Raw genomic sequence first — 14,736 nt, forward strand, 5'->3', positions numbered from 1 at the left:
GTTACTAAGACACACTTGTATCTATACAGGTTACTGAGAAACACTTGTATTTATACAGGTTGCTAAAACACACTTGTATTTATACAGGTTACTAAAACACACTTGTATCTACACAGGTTACTGAGAAACACTTGTATTTATACAGGTTACTAAAACACACTTGTATCTATACAGGTTACTAAAACACACATGTATCTATACAGGCTACTGAGAAAAAACATGTAGATATACTGTCTACATTATCAAAACATGAAATTAAAACCATCAGGGAACATTAAGGAAAATACATGCTTGTGTACTTTTCCTGCTTGCAAAACACATGGAGATATATTACCACAGTGTGTGGAGGGACTGCGGTGGGTAGGGACAGTGCGAGCAGCTTGCTGTGGCTAGGGACAGTGTGTGTGGAGTGTGGAATGTCTGGCCCACAAAGGGATATACCCCGACATGACAGGGGATTGATTAACATTGGGGTCTGCCGTTACCATGATCAGCCAGATTACGTAGCTCACTGATAGGAAGTACGTCTGTAGGGGACACTGTAGCGTGGAAGGAAGGCAGCTGACATGACTCTCGCTAAATTCTACACTTAAAGAGCTACAATTTATGAAATGGAATAGGGAATATTTTTTTAAGTTTGTCGTTTGAATTTTGTTTCATTGGATTTCGTTATGTAGCCTTGCAGCTCCATTGAGGTGTTGTTGTCTGTGTTTGTTGACTAGTTCCTATGTGGCAGATGCTATTGGGGAAGGAATATCAAGCTTTCTGGAAGTATATAATACATTGAGTGATACACAGATCCTTCTCTCATAGTGGGAATCACATTTTGAACCCTATTATTATATTCATGAGTTCCATTGTGAATCAACATGGATTTTTCGAATTGAGGAATATAAATAAGGACGTATAAAGCCAAGTGATGGTTAAAATATTCTGAAGTGAAATAATTGTATGAAGCTGACCAAGGAAGTGATATTAAATCTCATTGATTGCAAACATCATGCTGCAAGGACACAGTGAGAAAAGGGAAACATTAAACTCCAAATAGCTTCTTATTGGCAAGACCACATAAAACATTTCACTGACATCATGTTGGCAACTTTGAAGCCCCAAAGCCCAAGAAGGGTAAGCATAGTTATATCTTTCTCTTTGTTAGGTTTTTTTTTATATCCATTCTTTGCTTACTTTATCATGATTATCACCCAAAAAAAATATAATTGTTATTGTATTAAGTTTCATATTTGTTTATTTGTTTATGTTCATGTAGGACAGACTCAATCAACCATATTGTTATTACACACATGTTCATGTGGGACAGACTGAATCAACCATATTGTTATTACACACATGTTCATGTGGGACAGACTCAATCAACCATATTGTTATTACTCACATGTTCATGTGGGACAGACTCAATCAACCATATTGTTCTTACACACATGTTCATGTGGGACAGACTCAATCAACCATATTGTTATTACACACATGTTCATGTGGGACAGACTCAATGAACCATATTGTTATTACACACATGTTCATGTGGGACAGACTCAATCAACCATATTGTTATTACACACATGTTCATGTAGGACAGACTCAATCAACCATATTGTTATTACGCACATGTTCATGTGGGACAGACTCAATTAACCATATTGTTATTACACACATGTTCATGTGGGACAGGCTCAATCATCCATATTGTTCTTACACACATGTTCATGTGGGACAGACTCAATGAACCATATTGTTCTTACACACATGGTCATGCTGTGTGGCTCAATCCGTACCGTGATATCCCGGGGATCATGCTGTGTGGCTCACTACGTGTCGTCATACCCAAGGGATCATGCTGTGTGGCTCAATCCGTGTCGTCATACCCCGGGGATCATGCTGTGTGGCTCAATCCGTGCCGTGATATCCCGGGGATCATGCTGTGTGGCTCACTACGTGTCGTCATACCCCGGGGATCATGCTGTGTGGCTCACTACGTGTCATCATACCCCGGGGATCATGCTGTGTGGCTCACTACGTGTCGTCATACCCCGGGGATCATGCTGTGTCGCTCACTATGTGTCGTCATACCCCAGGGATCATGTTGTGTGACTCACTACATGTCGTCATACCCCGGTAATCATGCTGTGTTACTCACTCTGTGTCGTCATACCCCGGGGATCATGCTGTCTGGCTCAGTTAGTGTCGACATACCCCGGGGATCATGCTGTGTGGCTCACTACGTGTCGTCATACCCAGGAGATCATGCTGTGTGACTCACTACGTGTCGTCATATCCCGGGGATCATCATGCTGTGTGGCTCACTACGTGTCGTCATACCCCAGGGATCATGCTGTGTGGCCCATTACGTGTCGTCATACCCCGGGGATCATGTTGTGTGACTCAATCCGTGTCGTCATACCCCGGGGATCATGCAGTGTGGCTCAATCCGTGTCGTTATACCCCGGGGATCATGCTGTGTGGCTCACTACGTGTCGTCATACCCCGGGATCATGCTGTGTGACTCACTACATGTCGTCATACCCCGGAAGCACTGTTCATGTTTTCAGTCAATAGTTTCACTGGTTAGTCTTGACTACTTGTTTGTAGCAGCTGTTATATCGCTGGAATATTGTTGACTGTGGCATAAAACATCATTTACTCATTCATGTGTGATGGGGTGGTGGTGTAACCTAGTGGTTCAAGTGTTCCTTCCTTATGCTGAAGAGTACAATTTCTGTGGTATTTCTGCAGTTCCTGGCCGCCATTATATTGCTGGAATACCGGTATTGCTAATTATTAACCATACTCCCAGTCACTCAGAAATGAGACTCATGTCTTACCTGACAGATCTAAGAATTATAAATCTGGAGGAAACAAATTGGATCAGTATCAATCATTCACGCTTTCTTCTTTTATCTCACATTAACACAAAACATTAATTCTCCAGACTTACTCCTTTCAAACAGAGGCTTAGTCATTAAGTGGGTTTCTAGAGCAGAGGGAGAGAAGGTTTTGTTGGCTGTGCACTGGAGAGGAAAGCTTTTTGACCGGAGATTAATTGGCCTTAAACAGTATGAACAGGGCTAAGTGCCCCAACATGGGCCTGCACGCTGGGTTAATATTGGGGAGCATTGCTCTCACACACACTATGGATTCCTACATTGGGAGCTGTAATGTATGATTGATCAGTTTCATTTGAAGGTTCAAAGCCTGTCTAAACAGTTGTGTATACTTCATATTTCATTTATTGGATGTGTGATGGTCTATGTAATGGTTAGTCTTGGTCCAAATTTTATCTGTCTTTATCTGAGAACTCACTTAAGATTTTCACATGTTTCAGTTGGTTTGACTTGATGTGTCTGCCGTGAAATATGTTAGTGTTTTAGTTAAGCTTTGAAAAGTTGAGTTTCAAGTCCTTAAAGTATGTTCGTGAAGTCAGGGTATCTCCACATCGACAGGAATTCACTGAAACTGAAAGTACCAATACTTGTATTTTCTCAGTGTAGTATTTACTTTTTGTATTAATGATCAGTGGGGGTTTGAAAATTAATATCATAATTGGACTAAACATGTTTTGGTGACTGTTTAATATGCTTGAAAATGTAGTCCTCGAAAGTTGAATTTTTCCTTGCAAGTTTGGTGTGAAAGCAGCTGTGTTAGAGAGGCTGTCTGGACCCGCAGCACAGCTAAATGAGCAGGTGAGTCTGCAGACACTGGAGGAGGCTACTTGCCACTACCCAGGGTGTGGTCACAGCTGTAGTAACACTTGTGTGGGTTTTGTAACAACCTCTTTGCAAGCTTTCCTTGAGAGGAACATGATCAGCCGAACAAGCACAAGGGAATAGTTCAAACATATATGTCACCTATTTATCTCAACAAACATTAAAAAAAACAATAATTTGTTACTCTCAGATTTAAATATACATACCATATTCAACGTAATAAGCGCCCACAGCGATATTTGCTAATATATTGGCTAGAGTACAAATCCAATATTTATTTGTGTATAATACGCACTCATGTTATATGCACCCTTAATTAAATTCTGGAAAATATGTCTGTCATGTATAATACGCACAGACTTTTCTTTTGCATCATTTCAGGCTGTCCGCATAAACCACGAAATTTACAATCTTTCAACTCAAAATTATATTCTAATAAGAGCCCCCTATTTCTAATTTTGAGAGCGCCCTGGGCGTTTATTGAGTCGAATATGGTAAGTGATGAAGTGGACAAACCACATGACCATGATGCAAGGGAGAGGCTGACAGCTTGACACATAGTGCTTGAGGTGTGTGGTGGTGGACACGATTCTGAATCTACCAGTGCCATATCTACCAAATACTCTTTAATAATGTATATATGTGTGATGAATATGATATACACCTACTGACAGTAGATTTGTCTGTTTGAGTGTGTAGAGTGTTGTCTAAAACACAAAACAAACGTCTTGAGAAGAAGACAGTCACAAGTCGTGACAAACAGATATATGGACATGTCTTGAATGACAGACACAACCATATATTTGGACATGTTTTGAATGACAGACACAACCAGATATATGGACATGTCTTGAATGACAGACACAACCAGATATGTGGATATGTCTTGAATGACAGACACAACCAGATATGTGGACGTTGAAGAGGTGTAGGCTGATACCTGCTGGCAGCTGATGTTCTATCTTGTAATCTGAGACACCGGAGAGAGACTTGTGTGTATTCAAACAACAATTATTGGAGTGCAGACAATGTACAGGTCTCTCTTTGTGATTACGATGGCCGTGACGAGCGGTAGTTATTTGCAAATGAATAACCTGAGTACTTGAGTGGCAGGTGAAATAGTGTGACAGAGGACATGTTCAGATGACCTCAGTGGGACTAACAAATACATGTAGATCTAGATTTGAGGTGTAAGACTTCTGAGGGCTATCTGAGATAAGACTGTTGTCTGGAATGTTTTGTACTGCCGCTGATAGAGGATGAAAATACTTAGGATGAATGAGAACTTGCTCCCAGTTACTGCTGCCCTGACCAGACATCATGATGTACAGTCAACAGTATACAGTATATTTATCTTAGGTATATTTATCTCTCAAACACAAGATGAGGTGGGGTAGCCAAGTGGTTAAAGTGTTTGCTCGTCACGCCAAAGGCCCGGTTTCCATTCCCTTCAGGCATAAATTGTGTGAAGCCCATTTCTTGTGTCCCCGCCGTGATATTGCTGGAATATTGCTGTAAACAGCTTAAACAATCCTGATTACTCTGAACCATATGTACCTGATGTGATTCTGATTACTCTGAACCACATGTACCTGATGTGACTTTGACTACTCTGAACCATATGTACCTGATGGTTACACACAACCAAATGTTTTCCCATAGACTTCTATAGTAACGTTATATATTTTTTTTTAAATAACTAAGCATTCAACAGCTATTACCTGTATGTGTGTGCACAGTTTGGCCTTAGAGCAGCAATAAAAAAATAAAAAATGACTAGCTTAGTCAGCTCCTTTTCCGAGTACCGGAAGCTAAACACAACACCCCCAGTTTCGCACCAAATGTCACCTACATGAAAAAAGCTCTGGTCACATTCAGCATAAGTCATCATGTTGAAAAAGACAGTACTAAATATAGAAAAACATGGTCAGTTTTACTAACTGGATGAAAGACATATAAATCTTACAGAATATCCTCCAATCACAGCCTGCAGATATCTCTCGATCTGTAATGAAGGCTCCCTACGAAAACCGCACTGTCCAAACTGGTACTGATTTGGTGTAGTAGAACCTGATGTGACTACTCTGAACCATATGTACCTGATGTGACTCTGACTACTCTGAACCATATGTACCTGACGTGACTCTGACTACTCTGAACCATATGTGCCTGATGTGACTCTGACTACTCTGAACCATATGTACCTGATGTGACTCTGATTACTCTGAACCATATGTACCAGATGTTGCTGATTACTCTGAGCCATATGTACTTGATGTGACTGATTACTCTGAACCATATGTGCCTGATGTGACTGATTACTCTGAACCATATGTGCCTGATGTGACTGATTACTCTGAACCATATGTACCTGATGTGACTCTGATTACTCTAAACCATATGTACCTGATGTGACTCTGATTACTCTGAACCATATGTACCTGATGTGACTCTGATTACTCTAAACCATATGTACCTGATGTGACTGATTACTCTAAACCATATGTGCCTGATGTGACTCTGATTACTCTAAACCATATGTACCTGATGTGACTCTGATTACTCTGAACCATATGTACCTGATGTGACTCTGATTACTCTAAACCATATGTACCTGATGTGACTCTGATTACTCTAAACCATATGTGCCTGATGTGACTGATTACTCTGAACCATATGTACCTGATGTGACTGATTACTCTGAACCATATGTGCCTGATGTGACTGATTAGTCTGAACCATATGTACCTGATGTGACTCTGATTACTCTAAACCATATATGCCTCACTGAGAGGCTTTGTGTCACAGACGATCAGTCAGATCGGTAATAAGTAGTTTAAACCTTCATTCACTCACTCACTCGGAGGCTTTGTTTCACAGACAGTCAGTCAGATCGGTAATAAGTAGTTTAAACCTTCACTCACTCACTCACTCGGAGGCTTTGTTTCACAGACAAACAGTCAGATCGGTAATAAGTATTTTTAACCTTCACTCACTCACCCGGAGGCTTTGTTTCACAGACAATCAGTGAAATTGGTAATAACTAGTTTAAATGTTCATTCACGTTGTCATTTTCGGTCCGTCTGTCCGTCCACCCATCCATCCATTCATCTGTCTGTGTGTCCATCCTCCCATCTTTCCATCTGTCTATCCACTGCTCAAAGGGGACAAATTTTCTCGAAAAGTATTTAAGTTTTGAGAAATTTTGAGAAATGCAATTTACACACTCATATTACTGATCATGATTTTGAAGGAGTTTGAAAATTGGTGTCTTAAATTCATTTTTCATAGTTATGGCCCTTGCTCTGTGCTTTCCAACTTCAAGAACGAGTTCCAAAACTGATCCCTTATGATATTTATTCCACAGTTACTTTCCTTGCTACATGTTCAGAGATTTTGTGCGGACACCAATTACGGCCCTTAATTTGTGTTATTTTACAAAGTGCATTGTGTCTGCAATGGGGACACGTTGTTCTCTGAAACTATTGAAGTTATTGAGTTTGAGAATTGGTGCCATATATAATTTTTCCAGAGAAGGGACCTTTCCTGTGTAATTATTCCACTTTTAATCATTTTTTTCGGATGATATAAAGCGGCCCTCTTCTTAAGGCTTTATTGGACTCTTTTCTTTATAGTTTATCTTCACTACTATATGTACAAACAAATTCTGGTGTGGCGGAGGATAGTGATAACACTGTTTTCTTGTTTTTTCACAGACAATCAGCCGTGCCAGTAGCCGGCGGTCAAGAAGGGGAAGTGCGACCTCCAGGAACCAGGACAGAGGTCATAGTTCAGAGAGTGAGGAAGATGGGGATGGCCGGGATATTAACTCTGAAATGGAGCTCCGGACAGTGGACATCCATGACGACAAAGCATGGGACACAGACCTTGAAGGAGAAGGTGGGTGTTATCATATCAAATGTCTAGGTCACTTAATAATGTTCAGCATACACAATATCATGTAAGTGCTTGAAATTGTCATGTGATTTACCATAATTTATCCTATCAACCGCAGATTTGTCTTATCTAGGCTTGATATCGCAGTGGTATGGCTGTAATAATGCATGGTATGGCTGTAATAATGCATGTTATAGCTGTAATAATGCATGGTATAGCTGTAATAATGCATGGTATGGCTGTAATAATGCATGGTATGGCTGTAATAATGCATGGTATAGCTGTAATAATGAGTGGTATGGCTGTAATAATGCATGGTATGGCTGTAATAATGCATGGTATAGCTGTAATAATGCATGGTATAGCTGTAATAATGCATGGTATGGCTGTAATAATGCATGGTATAGCTGTAATAATGCATGGTATGGCTGTAATAATGTATGGTATAGCTGTAATAATGCATTGTATAGCTGTAATAATGCATGGTATAGCTGTAATAATGCATGGTATGACTGTAATAATGCATGGTATAGCTGTGATAATGCATGGTATAGCTGTAATAATGCATGGTATGGCTGTAATAATGCATGGTATAGCTATAATAATGCATGGTATAGCTGTGATAATGCATGGTATAGCTGTAATAATGCATGGTGTAGCTGTAAAAATGCAGTGGTTCAGCTGTAATAATGCATGGTATAGCTGTAATAATGCATGGTATGGCTGTAATAATGCATGGTATAGCTGTAAAAATGCAGTGGTTCAGCTGTAATAATGCATGGTATAGCTGTAATAATGCATGGTATGGCTGAAATAATGCATGGTATAGCTGTAAAAATGCAGTGGTTCAGCTGTAATAATGCATGGTATAGCTGTAATAATGTATGGTATGGCTGTAATAATGCATGGTATGGCTGTACTAATGCATGGTATAGCTGTAAAAATGCAGTGGTTCAGCTGTAATAATGCATGGTATAGCTGTTATAATGCATGGTATGGCTGTAATAATGCATGGTATAGCTGTAAAAATGCAGTGGTTCAGCTGTAATAATGCATGGTATAGCTGTAATATTGCATTGGTGCAGATGTAATAATGCAGTGGTTCCGCTGTACTAATGCAGTGGTTCTGCTGTAATAACGCACAAGCTGGAGTGATATAGCTTTCACTCACCCAATTTTATTTGACTTTTATTTCCCAGAATCCTCCACATCATACGACCATACTGGTAAAACAGCGTACATCGAGTGTTGCAAGCGGCTCGGCATCATCCCGGCCTCATACTTCCTACGACACATGCAGGAAAAGGAACTGGTGATGAAGCACCATGGTCTTGGCGCCCAAGGGATGAAGGCCATCGCCATGGCACTAGTGGTGAGTGGGCTCACGCTGACAAGTTTCCCTACGTGGTCCAGTGTCATTACCACCATTATTATCTCTCTCCTCGGAGTCTGGCCTGACCAACCCTCCACAGGTAGCATAGCAGGTAAACTGCATTATCAGCCAGTAAGCATGGAGGCAATATAATCAGTACAAGAAGGCGAAGCATTCGGAGCTGCATACTTCTTTTCTGTATCTCAAAAACAAATGTAAACAGGCAGTTCTAAATGGAGAATACTACTTGATGTGCTATGTTGCGGCAGCTGCCCATGTTGTCAGTCACTGGTTTGCCTGGTCTAAACTTGATTATTTACAGGCCACCGTCATAAAGCTGAAATATTGCCGACATTAAACAGCCTTCACTCACTAACTCATTCCTTCACTTTCAGACCACTTAAAAATATATTGCGTTGAAATGTGAGTTGTGAGAAAGGTTCCAGCCAATGTACTATTGGATTAGATGTACTGGTGAGTTTAGTGTAATGAAACACACAGCCGAGGTTGGATTAGATGTACTGGTGAGTTCAGTGTAATGAAACACACAGCCGAGGTTGGATTAAATGTACTGGTGGGTTTAGTGTAATGAAACACACAGCCGAGGTTGGATTAAATGTACTGGTGGGTACAATGTATGCACGATGCTGATGACTTGCCTGTACTCCAGTCTAACACCACAGTCCTGAACGTCAACCTGCGAGACAACTGGCTGGGGTCGACAGGAGGCTTTGCAATCTGTGACATGCTCAAGGAGAACTGCTTCATCACTGAGATTGTAAGTATTGTAATAAAGTTGCCAGCACTATATAATTGTTCCCTTAGGGACTGGTCATTTATTATAGATGAGGTGAAAAATGACAGGGAAAGTGGGTGGTTGCCAAAATTTATCACAACTAAAAACAAAACATTACTCAGTTCAATTTAAAAAAATAAGAAAATGATAAATTTGAATCTTATTCAGGGACTGAGAATTCCATATATTCCACAAACTCTAAAATGCATTGTTTTGTAATATTTGGATACATAATAACATGTGACATTGGCTGATGTGAGTGTTCGATTCGCTGTGCACAGTAATCTCATTAAAATCAGACCTTAGTTCTCGCTACCGCTAAACAAAGATCTGAAGACATCCCATTTGGGGTCACATCAGAACGACCTTTCATCCGACCAATCAGAGCATGAAGCGAAATCGCCAATTTGAAATTAGTGCCGTAAAGCACGAGAAAGCTGCCTTCTGATTGGTCAATCCATTGGTCGGTCAAAGATCGCGCAAGGTCGGTCTGACTTGACCCGTAATGGGATGTCCTCAGATCTTTGTTTAGCGGTAGCCAGAACTAAGATCTGATTTTAATCAGATTGCTATGCAGAGTTGCGTCCCTTGGGCACGCCAGAAACCTATGTTTGTGTGTTCGATTCCTAGTTCGCCCCGATTATGTTTCTAGGTTTGTCAGCACCATACCCGTGCTCGTGGGTTTCACCGAAGTGGTAAAATTAATGTCTGAGATCTGCATCACCTTGGGCTTTCCTCCCACATTAAGCTGACAGCCGTGATATAACTGGAAAAAAGCGGCATTAACCAAACTCACTCACTCACTCACTAATGTGAATGTTGTACTTCCAGGATCTCTCTGACAATCGGCTGGGGACAGTGGTTGCTGCAGCTCTCAGTCAGATCCTTACCCAGAATGACACGTTACGCAGGGTCATGCTAGCAGGTCAGTACCTGGTGTATATACACATAACAACATCAGGGACCAGTCGTTTAAAGGTCATGCTAGCAGGTCAGTACCTGGTGTATATACACGTAACAACATCAGGGACCAGTCATTTAAAGGTCACGCTAGCAGGTCAGTACCTGGTGTATATACACATAACAACATCAGGGACCAGTCATTTAAAGGTCATGCTAGCAGGTCAGAACCTGGTGTATATACATATAACAACATCAGGTCACAGGCAACAACATCAGGGACCAGTCATTTAAAGGTCAGGCTTGCATGTCAGTACCTGGTATGTGTACATGCAGGTAACAACCTTGGGGTATTATGGTATTTGTCCATAGTAAGATTACCACAGCCCCGTCAAGTTCAATCAAGTTTGCATGAATAACAAACTATCAATATCTAATCATCACTTGAGAGTAACTCAAAGTATATGTTTTTTGTAGGAAATGAATTTGATGACAAAGCTGCTGGATACTTTGCAGATGCTTTGCTGGTGAGTTGTTTTTAAAAGATCGACAACATGACTTATCAACTGATCTGAAACTCTGATAAGCAGGGCCTCAGAATTGCAAGACTGCTGCTAAGTACTATTGTGGCTACTTGTTAACGCTTTTGAGGTAAGTATAATTCAAATAATTCTGTTTCTTGTATATTATTTTCTATGCCTTTGCAGGGTGCAACAAAAATAGAATATTTAAACCTTAGTCACAATAACTTTGGTGAGAGTGCGGGCATTGCGCTGGGGCCAGCAATCTCCGAGAATACTTCACTCAAAGAGCTGGACCTCAGTTGGAACCATCTACGACGGAAAGGTGCCATTGCCGTGGCAATGGGAGTAAAGGTGAATTTAGATTGGCCATGCTGTACCTTTCTTTATTGTCATAGAAAATTAGTTGTAATTTTAAACTGACCATAGAGACTGACCACAGAGACTGTTGGTTATAACATAATCAGTGTAACACCAAGCAGTGCTATAACATAATCAGTGTAACACCAAGCAATGTTATAACATAATCAGTGTAACACCAAGCAGTGATATAACATAATCAGTGTAACACCAAGCAGTGTTATAACATAATCAGTGTAACACCAAGCAGTGCTATAGCATAATCAGTATAGTATATCAATATACTAGTATACAGGTTTCAATTTCTCACTAACTATTTCGTCCTATGTCATGAAGTTAAGTTTTCATTTTCAGAACAATGTATTTATGAAGAAAGTGAATTTATCGTGGAATGGGTTTGGGCTGGAGGGTTCCATTGCCCTGGCTGATGCTGTGAAGAACAACTCAGTGCTGGAGGAGCTTGATATTGGGTGAGGAGTCACAACGAGGAACTCAAAGGAGGAGGAGGAGGTGTCATCTGGTAGTTCACTGAGGAACTGGGAGGTGTAGTCAAGTGGTTCACTGAGGAACTGGGAGGAGCAGGAAGGTGTAGTCTAGTGGTTCACTGAGGAACTGGGAGGAGCAGGGGGGTGTAGTCTAGTGGTTCACTGAGGAACTGGGAGGAGGAGGAAGGTGTAGTCTAGTGGTTCACTGAGGAACTGGGAGGAGCAGGAAGGTGTAGTCTAGTGGTTCACTGAGGAACTGGGAGGAGCAGTAAGGTGTAGTCTAGTGGTTCACTGAGGAACTGGGAGGAGCAGGGGGGTGTAGTCTAGTGGTTCACTGAGGAACTGGGAGGAGCAGGAAGGTGTAGTCTAGTGGTTCACTGAGGAACTGGGAGGAGCAGGAAGGTGTAGTCTAGTGGTTCACTGAGGAACTGGGAGGAGCAGGGGGGTGTAGTCTAGTGGTTCACTGAGGAACTGGGAGGAGGAGGAAGGTGTAGTCTAGTGGTTCACTGAGGAACTGGGAGGAGCAGGGGGGTGTAGTCTAGTGGTTCACTGAGGAACTGGGAGGAGCAGGGGGGTGTAGTCTAGTGGTTCACTGAGGAACTGGGAGGAGCAGGGGGGTGTAGTCTAGTGGTTCACTGAGGAACTGGGAGGAGCAGGGGGGTGTAGTCTAGTGGTTCACTGAGGAACTGGGAGGAGGAGGAAGGTGTAGTCTAGTGGTTCACTGAGGAACTGGGAGGAGCAGGGGGGTGTAGTCTAGTGGTTCACTGAGGAACTGGGAGGAGGAGGAAGGTGTAGTCTAGTGGTTCACTGAGGAACTGGGAGGAGCAGGAAGGTGTAGTCTAGTGGTTCACTGAGGAACTGGGAGGAGCAGGAAGGTGTAGTCTAGTGGTTCACTGAGGAACTGGGAGGAGCAGGGGGGTGTAGTCTAGTGGTTCACTGAGGAACTGGGAGGAGGAGGAAGGTGTAGTCTAGTGGTTCACTGAGGAACTGGGAGGAGCAGGAAGGTGTAGTCTAGTGGTTCACTGAGGAACTGGGAGGAGCAGGGGGGTGTAGTCTAGTGGTTCACTGAGGAACTGGGAGGAGCAGGGGGGTGTAGTCTAGTGGTTCACTGAGGAACTGGGAGGAGGAGGAAGGTGTAGTCTAGTGGTTCACTGAGGAACTGGGAGGAGCAGGGGGGTGTAGTCTAGTGGTTCACTGAGGAACTGGGAGGAGCAGGGGGGTGTAGTCTAGTGGTTCACTGAGGAACTGGGAGGAGGAGGAAGGTGTAGTCTAGTGGTTCACTGAGGAACTGGGAGGAGCAGGAAGGTGTAGTCTAGTGGTTCACTGAGGAACTGGGAGGAGCAGGGGGGTGTAGTCTAGTGGTTCACTGAGGAACTGGGAGGAGCAGGAAGGTGTAGTCTAGTGGTTCACTGAGGAACTGGGAGGAGCAGGAAGGTGTAGTCTAGTGGTTCACTGAGGAACTGGGAGGAGCAGGGGGGTGTAGTCTAGTGGTTCACTGAGGAACTGGGAGGAGGAGGAAGGTGTAGTCTAGTGGTTCACTGAGGAACTGGGAGGAGCAGGAAGGTGTAGTCTAGTGGTTCACTGAGGAACTGGGAGGAGCAGGGGGGTGTAGTCTAGTGGTTCACTGAGGAACTGGGAGGAGCAGGAAGGTGTAGTCTAGTGGTTCACTGAGGAACTAGGAGGAGCAGGGGGGTGTAGTCTAGTGGTTCACTGAGGAACTGGGAGGAGCAGGAAGGTGTAGTCTAGTGGTTCACTGAGGAACTAGGAGGAGCAGGGGGGTGTAGTCTAGTGGTTCACTGAGGAACTGGGAGGAGGAGGAAGGTGTAGTCTAGTGGTTCACTGAGGAACTGGGAGGAGCAGGGGGGTGTAGTCTAGTGGTTCACTGAGGAACTGGGAGGAGCAGGGGGGTGTAGTCTAGTGGTTCACTGAGGAACTGGGAGGAGCAGGGGGGTGTAGTCTAGTGGTTCACTGAGGAACTGGGAGGAGCAGGGGGGTGTAGTCTAGTGGTTCACTGAGGAACTGGGAGGAGCAGGGGGGTGTAGTCTAGTGGTTCACTGAGGAACTGGGAGGAGCAGGGGGGTGTAGTCTAGTGGTTCACTGAGGAACTGGGAGGAGCAGGGGGGTGTAGTCTAGTGGTTCACTGAGGAACTGGGAGGAGCAGTAAGGTGTTGTCTAGTGGTTCACTGAGGAACTGGGAGGAGCAGGCGGGTGTAGTCTAGTGGTTCACTGGGGAACTGGAGGAAGGTGTAGTCTAGTGGTTCACTGAGGAACTGGGAGGAGCAGGGGGGTGTAGTCTAGTGGTTCACTGAGGAACTGGGAGGAGCAGGAAGGTGTAGTCTAGTGGTTCACTGAGGAACTGGGAGGAGGAGGGAGGTGTAGTCTAGTGGTTCACTGAGGAACTGGGAGGAGCAGGGGGGTGTAGTCTAGTGGTTCACTGAGGAACTGGGAGGAGCAGGAAGGTGTAGTCTAGTGGTTCACTGAGGAACTGGGAGGAGGAGGGAGGTGTAGTCTAGTGGTTCACTGAGGAACTGGGAGGAGCAGGGGGGTGTAGTCTAGTGGTTCACTGAGGAACTGGGAGGAGGAGGAAGGTGTAGTCTAGTGGTTCACTGAGGAACTGGGAGGAGCAGGGGGGTGTAGTCTAGTGGTTCACTGAGGAACTGGGAGGAGCAGGAAGGTGTAGTCTAGT

At 43.3% G+C, this 14,736-nt stretch overlaps 1 protein-coding gene across 2 annotated transcripts in view; it reads left to right on the forward strand.

Moving 5' to 3' along the window:
- Positions 1-14,736, forward strand: part of LOC139456430 (leucine-rich repeat-containing protein 74B-like) — a 66,001-nt gene that overhangs the window by 38,297 nt on the left and 12,968 nt on the right. Inside the window, exons 1-8 of one of the 2 annotated variants that reach the window (XM_071238137.1) lie at positions 443-1,125; positions 7,436-7,619; positions 8,816-8,988; positions 9,659-9,766; positions 10,616-10,709; positions 11,162-11,211; positions 11,392-11,559; positions 11,920-12,035. In XM_071238137.1, the coding sequence (XP_071094238.1) occupies positions 1,090-1,125; positions 7,436-7,619; positions 8,816-8,988; positions 9,659-9,766; positions 10,616-10,709; positions 11,162-11,211; positions 11,392-11,559; positions 11,920-12,035 (929 nt within the window). In that variant the 5' untranslated portion in view covers positions 443-1,089. Of the gene's footprint in view, positions 1-442; positions 1,126-7,435; positions 7,620-8,815; positions 8,989-9,658; positions 9,767-10,615; positions 10,710-11,161; positions 11,212-11,391; positions 11,560-11,919; positions 12,036-14,736 lie in introns of those variants that run through there. The other variant, XM_071238136.1, reaches the window with a different exon arrangement.

The sequence above is a fragment of the Haliotis cracherodii genome, unplaced genomic scaffold, assembly GCF_022045235.1.
Source record: "Haliotis cracherodii isolate W230 unplaced genomic scaffold, xgHalCrac1.p SCAF_11, whole genome shotgun sequence".
Lineage (NCBI taxonomy): Eukaryota > Metazoa > Mollusca > Gastropoda > Lepetellida > Haliotidae > Haliotis > Haliotis cracherodii.